We start from the raw sequence: 13,427 nt of genomic DNA on the forward strand, positions 1-13,427 counted from the left end.
AAGCACAACCAGAAAGAGGAGTGGAAGAAAGGAGTTACTTGACAGAGAAAGACATAAATGTCGGGGAAAAGTAGACCTTCTTTTTTTATGTTCCCGTTAAGATATAATTATTGGTTTCCCTCGCCTTATCTTTGCATCTCTCACTTTGAATCCCTCCCATCTGCGTGTGTCTCTTATTTGTTTTTATGTAAACATTTTATTTTTGTTAACAAACACCACACAGAACAAACAGCTAGTTATCTATCTTAGTTACATCGCAGCTCATATGATCGGTGCTCGGTTATCTTCAGTCACCTCGAGGTAACAAACACGATCCATCCTCAAGCTTTATCTCATTACTGAAATAAGATCTGATTTGCAAGGACAAACCATATTATTTCAGCCACCATATTTTTCAGAGATTTTCTTAACATTGTCTTATTCTCCTTTTGAGGAGATTAAGCAGTAGGAAGTGATACATACCACTTTGATACCATTGTTTGATCAGACCTTGCTGTCTTAAAATCTGAAACAAAAGCAACCCATGTCAGCTGTTTAGACTCCCAAGTAGTGACGGTCCACATTCCTTAAACCAGATTCTGAGAGGTTACCACTTTCAGATTTTGAACCGAAAACCTCATTACAGCGAGGGTGTAAGCCCGAGTTTGTGTGTGTCCTTGTCTTTACAGTGCCCCGTTATGCAACTGTCCCCTGCTGCAACTGTGTGTTTATCACACAGTGTATAATGCTGTAATATTCGTGTGTGTGTGTGTGTGTGTGTGTGTGTGTGTGTGTGTGTGTGTGTGTGTGTGTGTGTGTGTGTGTGTGTGTGTGTGTGTGTGTGTGTGTGTGTGTGTGTGTGTGTGTGTGTGTGTGTGTGTGTGTGTGTGTGTGTGTGTGTGTGTGTGTGTGTGTGTGTGTGTGTGTGTGTGTGTGTGTGTGTGTGTGTGTGTGTGTGTGTGTGTGTGTGTGTGTGTGGTTTTCACAGGCTGAGGCTGTTCAATTTTGTGTGAGAGAGATGCGTCAAACCCACTGCAGCAGGTGTGATAACTGATAGAAGTGTAATATATACATTCTTGTTTTTGCTTCTAGGTGGCTGTAAAGATCATTGATAAGACGCAGCTCAACTCCTCCAGTTTGCAGAAGGTGGGTCTCTCTCTTTACCTCTATCTCTCAAAAGCGCACGTGCGCGCGCACACACACACACACATGAACTTTCTAGCTCAACATTCTAACCTCAGTTCTTGTTGTTCCTCTCAAAGCTGGCATTATAGAGTCACTGCCTCTATGTGTCCTTTTTCTTTCGCAGATTCTCTCTTTCTGTGTGTGTGTCTGTCTATCTCTCTCGCTCTCGCTCTCTCTCTCTCTCTCTTTCTCTCTCTCTCTCTCTCTCTCTCTCTCTCTCTCTCTCTCCCCCTCTCTCTCTCTCTCTATTTCCCCTTTTTGCTGTCCTTCTGAAGTGGTCTAGTTTTCAGAGAGAGTTTTAATTACAGGAAACAAGCAGCAATTACTTCTTTTGATCGTGGCAGGGTGGGGTCTGCCCACTCACACGCATACGCTCTAACCATGTATGCTTGCTTCCGAGACACACACACACACACACACACACACACACACACACACACACACACACACACACACACACACACACACACACACACACACACACACACACACACACACACACACACACACACACACACACACACACACACCAAACATACATACATGCACCAGCAGACATATGCCATGAAATAGACATTTGTGTGCACAAGGAGATACCGACGTCACCCACACACACCCTTAAGTTGAATGTCACCACACTAGAAAAAGCAAAATCCGTGTGCATAATGACAAGACTTGGCCCTGTACTACTGATAACATACTCTGATCAGACCATTTCACTTTTATATTCTGTGGTTAATATTCATTTCTCCTATGGATATATTAACAGACTGTATGTTTACAATATGGAAATCTTATTTTGATCCAGACATTGTATTTTGTCAAACATTGTTATTTTTTGAATCCTGCAAATAATTGATGACTATCTGTCCTCTTTAAGTTTTTTTATAACATGCTTATCAACAGAGCAGGGAGGTTTGTTTTTGTGTCATTTAACTCATTACAATATTGATTCTCAAGTTTTTGCAAAGACACATTTTACACACACATATGCTCTAAACTTGCCGTTGAACCACGTAGGTAATAAGTGGAATATGACTGTTATTAACCGTAATATGTTTCTTGCAGCTCTTCCGGGAAGTGAGAATCATGAAGATGTTGAACCATCCCAACATAGGTGAGTCAAACTGACCAATGAGATTGGACTATTTTCTTCACTCACAGGGATTCAGATCTAATTAGTGTCTAAGGCCCTGTGTCCATCTAGCGTTATTTTCTGAGCACCAGCGTCTTCAAAAAATGTTTTTGTTTTTTGAGGAGAGATCGTTCGCAGCAGGCGGCCACCCGGAGAAACGCAGCACCCAGGGTCTTTTTTTTTTTAAGAGCGCTCCACCTTTTTTGTGCTGCTGGTCCGAGCACTCGATTTAAAGTCTTCGAGTGCTGTTGACATCACCGCCGACGTTTTCCAAATGTATGAGGTTCCCCGTATTTTTGCCGCCCACGGATCATGTCTTGCACCCCCATCATCTTTACTCAATGTCGCCTGGGGTGAAAACAATCTCAAATAAAAAACATACAGAGTAGTATCAATCATATTGGCAACAGACTGTTGTCATAGAGACAGGACGGACATGCGGCACTTTTCTTCTCAGAGCACAAACACACAGCCGGCGCGTTCCTGCCTGGTGAAAACTTGTTGGACACGGGTCCTAAGGGTCACGTATTCAAGCCCGATCATAATAATTGTTTTTCTTTCCTAATATTTTTGCTCTCACCTCGCTACACTCGCTTTTTCTTTCATAAATCTTCATTTCACTTCTCCTCAATTCCCTCTCCCTCTTTTTTTTTTGCCCCTTTTCTTTGTCTTTCCACTGAAATACTCTGTGTTTGCTCTTCTTTCTCTCCCTCCAGTCAAGCTCTTTGAGGTGATAGAGACAGAGAAGACTTTGTACCTGGTAATGGAGTACGCCAGTGGAGGTAAGTGCATCTTTCCGTCACTCCCCTTGAGGCCTGGCACTCTGTTTAGTAAGAATCAAATGTTTGTTTGTTTATAAAAAGTGACCTCACAGCTTATAGGCACTCTGTGTTTTGTAAGTAATTTATCCTAATGTGGTTATCAGAAATACTCAGCTCTATCCTGTTTCATTTTTCTTACTGTGCACACAGTTTTTTTTTTTTTTTTTTTTAAAGGGCAATCTTATTTTAGCATCCCGTTCACAAGTAATCTGGTTCTAGGGACGCAAGTGTCAGATCCCAACACTAAATCTTTCCTCCTCTTCTTCTGCTCCTTCAGGAGAAGTCTTTGATTACTTGGTGGCCCACGGCAGGATGAAGGAGAAAGAAGCTCGTGCCAAATTCAGACAGGTATGATTGTTGTTGTGCTCCATTAAAGTCTTAAAGATACTTGTGTTTGTGCTGCTGTATGTTTAGGGCATGCTTAACCAAGATTAAAAGTCTATTGCCTTTGTACATTTGAAGGGTTTTTTAATATTTATAAAATAATGAAACGTGGTTAGGGAGCAGAAGCAGCTATTTTGATGGACAGGTTTTACAATTGTTTTGGATTAAGCAAATGTATTTACTCAATGTATCAGAAATTCCCTTGTGAATTTGGAACAGTGTTATAATAATGTTTATAAAGCAAAAAAAAAAAAAAAATGGGAGCATGAAATGTTATAGTTTACATTTTTGTATCCTTCATAATTCTACCATATGAAATCATTTCAAAGGGCTCACAGTGTCTTCTATTCTCTCTCTCTCTCTCTCTTTTCCCGCCTCCTTTTCTCCATCGATCACTGTCCAGATTGTGTCAGCGGTGCAGTATTGCCATCAGAAGTGTATAGTACACAGAGACCTCAAGGTGAGAACGCACAAGGCAGCATACATGCATACTGCATTTGATTTACATTTTTCCAGATGTAATCCCACTCCCGGAAACACAGAATCCAGAGGTTAATCACAAAGTAGTGTCTCACTTTAGGCGCGGTGCCTTAGACAGCTTACTCAGTGATCGGTCGATGCATTGCTTGTATCGTTTGGCTTGTTGGGCCCCTCACTCTTTCTACATCTCAACACATTGTCTCTCCTGCCTTTGATTCACATTAGGTGGTTTCTGAATATAACCCAGCATACTCACACACAGGTCTAAAGCTTCGAGGTCGTTTTGGTTCAGAGTATTACAGAGTTTGAAATCCTCTTAACGTGCCAGCAGGCAAACCTGTCGATAAGACATTATCATGATTACAGTAACCATACAAGCGCCCTTTCAACTCAAACTTCTTCATCAAGTTTACGGTTAGTTTGGGCTTTAAGGGGAACATTTTAAATCTTTTGACCAGGTAAAAGGCCATCGTTTCCTACCCTTCAACAGGTAATAATGGTTGACATTTATACACAAATAATGGCAGCCTAGGAAAGAAGAGATTTCTTGAGGACAGACCGTTCTCATTAATTTAATGCGCACCATGCTGCACATTATACTGATCACTCTGAACTGTGAGGTGAAATCTGGCGCGCGCTTAACTCAAATGCAAAAAATATTTCAATGACGCTGCGTTTGACAGCAAGCGGGGAATAATCTGTTCACTGTCCAGGACTTAAACTCCTGTGTACCTGAAGCAAGGATCTACACTTGGTTTATACAGCTGTATCTACAACAGGGGGCGCTTTTTTAAATTGAAAACACAAGTGTCAAGGTTTCTATTTTGTTACTGGGTAAAAGTGTTATTTTTTGTGTAATAAATGATTTAATCTGTCTGCAAAAGAATTAGAAACAAATGCTGATTACTTCTAAGATCACATGCCTGGAAGAGATGATGTCAGTGTTTAACACCCCAACTCCACACACACACACACACAAATACACACAGAGAAATGGTGGAGTATTCAGTGCGAGTGAAAAGGAGAGTGCACCTGTTGCTAGGCAACCCCAGCCTCCTTGCTCACTGGCTCACTGGCTCACTTTAGGCTTAGGGTACAAACACACACAGGAATAAACTGTGCAGCTCACTTTGTCCATTGTGTGCTACTTCTTGGCCTCGAGCCATTACCCTGAAAACCCCTTCTCTCACCCAGCAGGGTTTTTTTCCCCTGAGAAAGCTGAGTGTCAGACTGACTGACAAACTGTCTTGAAATGTATCATCTTCAAACTTGGTGTAACGGCAGAGAAAATCCATTTGCTGCAACGATACTTGATAACTGGGTGGCCAATTTGTGAAACTGTATTTGATTTACAACAAGCTTTAAACCACATTTAGCTCAGACCCTACCAGAGTCGGAGTTTGTTCTATATGTTGATGAACAAATTATCTCATCAGTCACTTTGAATGCTCATGTCTTGGCATGCCAGTTCAGGGGGAAAAAAAGTGTTGTATATAATCTCACTTTTTGCTTCCCTCCTCATCCTGTGACTTTCATTTGTTTTTCATAAATCCTGGTTTTCTTTCATCTTTTCCCCCCACACTTTGGCCGTCTCTAGGCGGAGAACCTGCTGCTGGATGCCGACATGAACATCAAGATAGCAGACTTTGGCTTCAGTAATGAGTTCACTCTTGGGAACAAGCTGGACACATTCTGTGGCTCCCCACCCTACGCTGCCCCCGAGCTCTTCCAGGGCAAGAAGTACGACGGGCCCGAGGTGGACGTCTGGAGCCTGGGGGTGATCCTTTACACACTGGTCAGCGGCTCGCTGCCCTTCGACGGACAGAACCTTAAGGTCAGGGAGCGGTCAAAGTGTGTTGTGTGTTTAAATGTGTCTGCATTACATAAGCAGGGGTGGCTGTAGTATTTGTCACGCTGGTTTCGCTTCCTTCTGCCCTAAAAAATGCAGAAGCTAAACTCAAAGGAGTAAATGTGTACAACTGATTAAATGCCAAACGAACAACTTTGTCTTCAAGCAAGGTTTAGTGATGCATCACATCAATACCGCAACATGTTACATTGTTTTCAAGAAGGCAATATATGCTTTTGTTTTAACACTGGTAGTTATAATTATTCATCCTACCATCATACTGTGCATTCACTCAGAACCCACATGACTCATTCTGGAAGTGCAGACACATTTTGGGTGGGCGATATAACATTGAGTGTGAGGATATTGATATTTACATGCCTGGAAACTGCCATCAAGGCTTATATTGCAGTGCAGCTGCCTGGAGTTTAGTTTACCTCCCACAATACTGCTCTCACTATTTATTTAACTCACTGTTTTCTGAGTTTACTGGCCACAAAAAGATGAATTATTTGATTTTAAATGTGTCAAACTGAGGGCAAAACAAAAAAAAAACAGTTTAAAATCAAGATATTTAATCTGCAATATAAGGCCCGACACTCGGCTTTGAGATTTGAAGTACAGGTTCTGTTAAAGAGATTGATATGTTCAGTGGCACACCATTGAAGTGCAATATGTTACATAAAGGCCACTGAAGAAGATTTTAAATTTGATATTGATTTGTGTAGTGCTTGGGTGACTGACTACTTCTACAGATGGCATCAAAAACAAACTTTCCTTGTGTTTGTGAATTTGCAGGAGCTGAGAGAGCGCGTACTGCGTGGTAAATACAGGATCCCTTTCTATATGTCTACGGACTGTGAGAACCTGCTCAAGAAGTTCCTCATCCTGAACCCCTCTAAAAGAGGCAGCCTCGAGGTACACTGCATTCACACGTACATGCAGACACATTTCGTTCTCCAATTAAAAAACCCCCATTCATAATACCCCTTCTTGAAACATGTAGACTGTAAAGACTCGATCAGTGATGTCTGTTCTCCTTCCTATTGGTATATGCAGCAGTACTATACTGAATCTTGGGACCTGCTTCACCATCTATCTGTGAAATTGTGGCTGAAGTGTGATGTACTTTTTAAAGACACAGTAAATACTTGTTAGTTTTAGGGTGTGTGAGTTACTAAATTTGGTAGCAGTGTGGCTACATGAATGCTAACTAGTTTTAAATGAGTTGACCAGATTCACATTATCATCAAGAATTAAAGACGTACTCTCGTTTAAGCTTTGGCTATACTTTCTGCTAAAGCTGCTTAATCTTTTGGCAACCCTGTGAAAATACAGACGCAAGACTGGAGCTCCAGTGTTCCAATTCAGATCAGTGGATGTTTCATTGATGCCTACTTGAAAAAGCTTGTGTACAACTTGACTAGATTTCAAGGCAGCCGTCAGATTGCCGAGGCTGAGTTTTTGTTTGTCGCTTTGTTGTGGTGCCAGATATGAATCCCAGGCTGTTTGAATCAGACGTTTCCCCTTTAAAGTATGATGCATTTACATATTGATAATTCCCCCGCCTTTGCTGATGAGATGAAAAAATAAAAGCAATTAATTTTGTTTGGATTAATTTATCATGTGTAACAAACTCCTGCATCCTTTCCCACTGAGTTGTCATGAAGAGATACTTTGGCACTCTACATTTTGCATCTCTACCCCCCCGCGCTGTGTTCTTATTCTTCTATTATCCTCTTTCTTTCTTGTCCCCTTCTCCCCGTTTACCCCTCGACCGTCTTTGACACGTTCTGTCGTCCTGCGTCCGCCTGTGTGGCTTGCCTCCCAGCAGCAGATAATGAGGGACCGTTGGATGAATGTGGGCTACGATGAGGAGGAACTCAAACCGTACATCGAACCCATGCCAGATTATAAGGACCCAAGGAGGACAGGTAGCCTACAGATATACACTCAACCTGTTTCCGTCAATCTATTCTGCCAGTCTGTGTGAAGTATCCACAGTAAAGATGTTTAAAGTTTCCCCCCACAGATGTGTGTGAATACAGATATATTAGATTCAAATTGCTTAGCAGCCTCTATTCATGCACAAAGCGTATTTATCTGAAGGAGACCTGCAGGAAGCTCTACATTGTAATTCTAATCTCTTTTCATGTGCGCAGACATCATGTTACAGATGGGATTCTCTCAGGAGGAGATCCAGGACTCGCTGGTGAACCAGAAGTACAATGATGTGATGGCTGCATATCTGCTACTGGACTATAGGAACCATGAGGTACGCGGCTTTCTTTCCAACACCTACACACCTTCACACTGTGCCATGCCAGTTATTATTAGTCTGTCAGAGCTCCCTCACACGGACCTCCGCTGATGTTAAACTGAAGCAGCTCATGGAAAAAAATCATTGTTCTGAACATGGCGTTTGCTCTCATCATTTAAATGTATCATCGATGGTTTTCAGTATTCTCATAACAGCACCGTGTTAAGAAGTCTAAATGTTGTACCCACACCTCAGTCTCCCTGCATCCCTTCCTCATTCACTCATATTCAGATTTGTGTTTTTTTTTCTTCTTCCCTCAGCTGGAGGAGAGCGGCATCAAGCCCCGGCCAGGAAGTGATGTAAGCAACATAAACGCCCCCTCCCCGCCTCATAAGGTACAATGAGAACACATAATCTGCTTTGCTTATTCTTCCACCTAATGTGATCTCCCAACTCCAGTCAGTGCAACAACAAAAAAAGTACACTGACTTCACCAGTTTTTACCAAAGCCAGTGTGGTCTTCTGCTTTTGATGTTTGGGTGTTGAACGTCTCGTTGGAGGTTTCATGTGTGATTACAGCAGCTCAGCAGAAGCTCTTCCCCTCAACATACTTACATCCCAAATGTATTTTGTAAAAGAATACCCCACTGACCTGTGTCCTGTTTTCTGCCCCTTTAGGTACAACGCAGTGTGTCGTCCAACCAGAAGCCTACGAACCGCAGAGGCACAGATCAGGGTGAGATTGGTGTGTGTGTCACAGGAGGAAGGGGGGGGGTGCAGCAGATGTCTATTACATACTGATAGAAGTGGACGCAGATGGGAAACAGACTGAGACGGTCATTTGTCAGGAGCTGTGAGATGAAGAACACTGTCCCAGCAGATGGAACTAATTCTTTCATGTTTTTTTTTAAACTTCTTATATAATTATCATCCTGGTGCTGAGATAGTGTCTGGTCCTGCCAAGCACAAGCAGGTAGAGGAATAAAAGAGTCAGGAACGAGGGAAGAGAGGAAGAGGCAAGTTGCTGCCTTTCTGATGCATTCCTCTATTCTCTCTGTAGGATCCTCTTACTCTAAAAGGGGGGGTCAAGCAGACAACAGGACCGCAGCGGAGGATTCCGGGAGGAAAAGTTCATCGAGCAGCTCCACTACCAAGGTGCCGGCAAGCCCACTGGTCTCCTCTGACCGCAAGAAGAGCGCCACGCCTTCCACCGTGAGTTAAAAAAAAAAACGACACTGCTGACATGGCATTTCCAACGCTCTTAAAGTTTTTATCAGAAAACAGTGTTTAAATCTTCTGTTTCCCCACATCATCAATGTAACCACATACATTCAGGCAAATCTTGATGAGTCATCAGTACTCTCAAGTGTTAAATAAAATCAGCCATATTTGATCTTACGTCACAGTCTGAAGATCAAAACTAAAAATGAAACCAATTTAAAAAAAAAAAAAAAAAATAGCCAACTGTGAAGGCTGCCCTGCAGGATAAGAGAATGTGAGTAAGCATTATGTTTAAGGGTATGTTTAGTTATTTGTATACAATGTAATCGTTTATCTTTAAAGTATACAACTCATGTTGAAGTTTTTGAGATGGTAGAAGTATTTGAAGTTGTTTCTGGTTTAATTGTTTAGAGTTCATTATGTGAACTTAAAGGTCCCTACACACCAGGCTGGTTTGCACACCTGGCTGTTCTGATTTTCAGTTTGGTCACACCCTGCCAGGGAGGGGCAGCTTAGACTTTGATCATCTTTATTAGTTTGTGGACTTGAGTTCAGTTGTGTAATTCCCAGTATAGCTCCGCCCACCTTCAGCTTCAGGAAGTGAATTGTCACGCATTAAGGTGTCCACCTGTGTGGGAGGGCAGGGTGTTTTAAATGGCCGTGAAAATGTTTTGTAAAAGTATGACTGTGCAGTGGATGACGAGCTGCATTTAATGAATTACAGGAAATACTCTGAAGGCATGATTCATTGAATATTTGATCACTTTCAGGCAGTTAAAGTCAGTCATAGGTTTTTGTCACCTTTAAGTTACCTTTCATATCTTTCCTTCCTACTTCTTCCATGAACCTGAGAGCTGACTGTCGTTAACACAAACGTTTCTAAAGTTCTAAAATGATTCTTATTTTCTTCCTTTCTCCATTCAGAATAGCATCCTGTCCACCGGTACAGGTCGCAGTCGGAACTCTCCTCTGACCGAGAGAACCACGTTGGGACAGGGCATCCAGAACGGCAAGGACAGGTACGAACAGATATTTTTATATATATATATATATATATATATATATATATATATATATATGTATATAGTGTATATAAAATAAACAGTTTAAAAGGATGGATCTTTTTAAAGGACCAATAACGGTCACATAGAATCCTTCTACCACACACTCCTTCACCCTTGTCACTGGTAACTCAAGTAGCTGCTTGGAGGCAGACCTGCTTAACACACACATCATACAAATACACTCAGTATGGTTTGTGAATGAAGCAGTCCCACAGCTGTCTCGCTGACTGAATCCCAGACCTTGGCTGGTACTCTCCAGCGCTCTGCCAGTTGGCTCAGCGAGGCCCACAGCTTTCCCCCAGGGCGGGGTGAACCCTCCAGGACAAGGAAATCGGGCTCCCTCTGGGAATTTAGGCCAAACCTCCAGTAGATTACAGATTACTAGCGATGGTCTGATGGAGGTCTGCCATTCAGAGCCGAGGGTCCAACGGACATGCATGCCTGAATTTATACATACACTTGATTGATGTGGTGTCCCAAAGAAATACCCAAGAAGAGCACATTTTTTCTTTAAACTTACAAAACTCCTTCATGTCATTATTATTATAAGTTTGGGTTTTACGAACTGAGCATGGACGGGTTTATTTCTTAGGCAGGTTTAAAAAAGGACCAACAAGGTAACAATCTTAAAGCATGAAAGAAAATAAACAACAATAAAGTCTAAACATTGTAATCAGCTGAAGGAAGCTCCCATCGGTTCCCCTTTTATTTCATGAAGTGGATACAGCGCAGTGTGATATTCTACTGCGTCTCATTTCATACGGCCGAAATGTAATCCATCGATCCAGCTCCCCTCTCTTCGTCGGCCACTTTCAACACGTCCGATACGGAACATACCTCACACACATCGCTCATGCCTAACCTGCCATAAGCTTTGTGTGCTTTTTTTTCCATAAACATTCAACATAACACCAACTGTGATGCAGTGTTTCATTTATCATTGCTGCTTTTTTATTTATTTTTATTTTATTTTTACATTTTGTATTGTTCTCAAATGCCCCCCTTGTTCTCAACCTTGTGCTATACTTACAGCAAAATACAAATGTCTTGAGAGACTCCATGGTTAATCGAATGCGTGGTAAATCTTTGCTTTGACGATGTCCTCTCAGGCTAAGCACTGCACGGGAACAGGGCGGTCATTTGAGACAGCATTGTTTTTGTTTTTTAGTATCGTGTTTCTATTAGCTTTGGTAGGCTCTGCTAACTTAGTGGTTGTCATCTGCTTTGATTTTAAAATGACTTTATTTGATCATCATTAATGCTTTGAAGTTTGGGCTTTATAAGTGTAACCCCCATCCCCAACATGTCCCCTTCCTGTCCTTTTCTAATGTTCTTTGTTTGGTCTTTTATCTGTGTCTGAGCTCGTGTCCTCTCGTTTTGAAGTCACTCACTTTTTCTTGGCACCTTCCTTTCTTTCCTTGATTTCACCAGATTCCTAAATTCCTCTTTGTCGTTGTATTAATCTCTCTCCTTTTTCTTCTCTTTCTCTCTCTCTAAGGAGATTAGTACGACTTGTGATGGAATATTAACTCTTAGTGGCACTATATGGTCCCCATTTTTTGCCTCTTAAGAGGCTTACACATTCACATACAAACTCATTGACACACACAGAAGCTTAAACATATATGTCACACAAGCTCAAAAACTTGCCACACACTGGGTTGTCCAGTGAAAGCAGCAGTTTTTTTTTTTCCCCGTCACTAGCTGGGCTAATCCAAGAAAAAAGTGTGTGTGTGTTCCTCTCTACTGTGTTTGTTTTCTGTGTCATTAGCAGCTGTTTGTTGACCTCTATAAATGTCCGTCTCTTTCTCATTTCTCATTTCTTTGCCCTCCTCTCTCTCTCTCTCTCTCGCTCTCTCTGTCTCTCTCTCTCTCGTGCCACTCTCCCCTGTCTCTTTCTGTTTGTTTCTGTTTATGGATAAAGTCAAGTTAGAGCTGTCTGTGTGGTGAAGAGATTTGTAGCCCATAGCAACCTTGCTGATTAAAAGTGGGCCAAGGAGATCGCCAGTGTTGTTTCGTCATTCTAGAAATATTCTCTCTTACAGATTTAGATCCTAAACATTAGTGAGGGATCAAATGAGGCATTTAACAGGCAGAGAATTCAGTGTGAATGTTGCTTAATGCAAGAGTGATGATCCAATAACATGACAGTGAGAAAAAGCTTTATTTCTTAACCACTTCTCTATGTGAAAGGAACTGAACAAATGAAGTAGCTCTATGTCCAAAAAACAGACAAAAAGAATTAGATGTTTACTTTTTGTGCCTTTATTTGAGAGACAGGACAGTGGATAGTCAGAAATGAGGGAGAGAGAGAGAGGACTGACATGCGGGAAAGGAGTCACAGGTCGGAATATAACCCGGGCTGCCCGCTTTGAGGACTGTAGCCTCTGTACATCGGGCTGACACACAAACCACTAGGCTACCAGTACACCCAAATAATTAGATTATTTAGACAAAAATTTCAAATGTTGCAGCTGATGATAGCATGAGCAATGAAAAGAAACACAATAAAGTGTTTAGAAATGATTATTTTTAAGAGAGGAATGTGAGAAAGTTGATTGGAGTCAAATAGCCAACAATTAGAAATGTACTGGCTGAACTGGGATTTGTGAGAAAATTGTGTCCGTTTCACCACAAACCTTGTTGGTGCGGTCAATGTGTAGACGTACTGAAGAGCTTAATGTTGAAATACTGGAGTTTCTTGAGGTATTATGTGGAGGTTTTCTGAGTTTGGTTGCTCTGCACACTTCTGGTTTACTTGACTTTGTCCACCTAATTTGTCCTGAGTGTGTGTTGTTGAATTGAAGTCTGAGGGAGATTAAAAACATGAAGATGAGGGAAGAAAGACCGACTTTACATCTTTGTTCTTGTCCTCTGTGTTTCCTGTCTCCTTTTGTCTCTACAGTACTTCCTCTTCTGTCTCTGTACTTCTCTTCCTTCTCAACACCCCCCCTCTTCCTTACTGTGTTTGATAAGTGCTGCTTCTAACCATGCTCCACCTCACCTCCCCACCCACCTCACCCACCCACCCACACACAAACCCCGCCCA

General features: G+C 41.8%; 1 protein-coding gene across 11 annotated transcripts in view; it reads left to right on the top strand.

Moving 5' to 3' along the window:
* The window catches only part of mark2b (MAP/microtubule affinity-regulating kinase 2b), a 46,990-nt gene that overhangs the window by 19,631 nt on the left and 13,932 nt on the right, over positions 1-13,427 (top strand). For 8 of the 11 annotated variants that reach the window (XM_065950446.1, XM_065950440.1, XM_065950442.1 and 5 more), the window contains exons 3-15: positions 1,072-1,125; positions 2,233-2,281; positions 3,016-3,081; positions 3,398-3,468; positions 3,908-3,964; positions 5,582-5,818; positions 6,632-6,751; positions 7,665-7,767; positions 7,996-8,108; positions 8,414-8,488; positions 8,772-8,829; positions 9,154-9,305; positions 10,239-10,333. In XM_065950446.1, the coding sequence (XP_065806518.1) occupies positions 1,072-1,125; positions 2,233-2,281; positions 3,016-3,081; positions 3,398-3,468; positions 3,908-3,964; positions 5,582-5,818; positions 6,632-6,751; positions 7,665-7,767; positions 7,996-8,108; positions 8,414-8,488; positions 8,772-8,829; positions 9,154-9,305; positions 10,239-10,333 (1,250 nt within the window). The remainder of the gene's footprint in view (positions 1-1,071; positions 1,126-2,232; positions 2,282-3,015; positions 3,082-3,397; positions 3,469-3,907; positions 3,965-5,581; positions 5,819-6,631; positions 6,752-7,664; positions 7,768-7,995; positions 8,109-8,413; positions 8,489-8,771; positions 8,830-9,153; positions 9,306-10,238; positions 10,334-13,427) is intronic. The other 3 variants (XM_065950441.1, XM_065950447.1, XM_065950444.1) reach the window with 2 other exon arrangements.

The sequence above is a fragment of the Labrus bergylta genome, chromosome 22, assembly GCF_963930695.1.
Source record: "Labrus bergylta chromosome 22, fLabBer1.1, whole genome shotgun sequence".
Classification (NCBI taxonomy): Eukaryota; Metazoa; Chordata; class Actinopteri; order Labriformes; family Labridae; genus Labrus; species Labrus bergylta.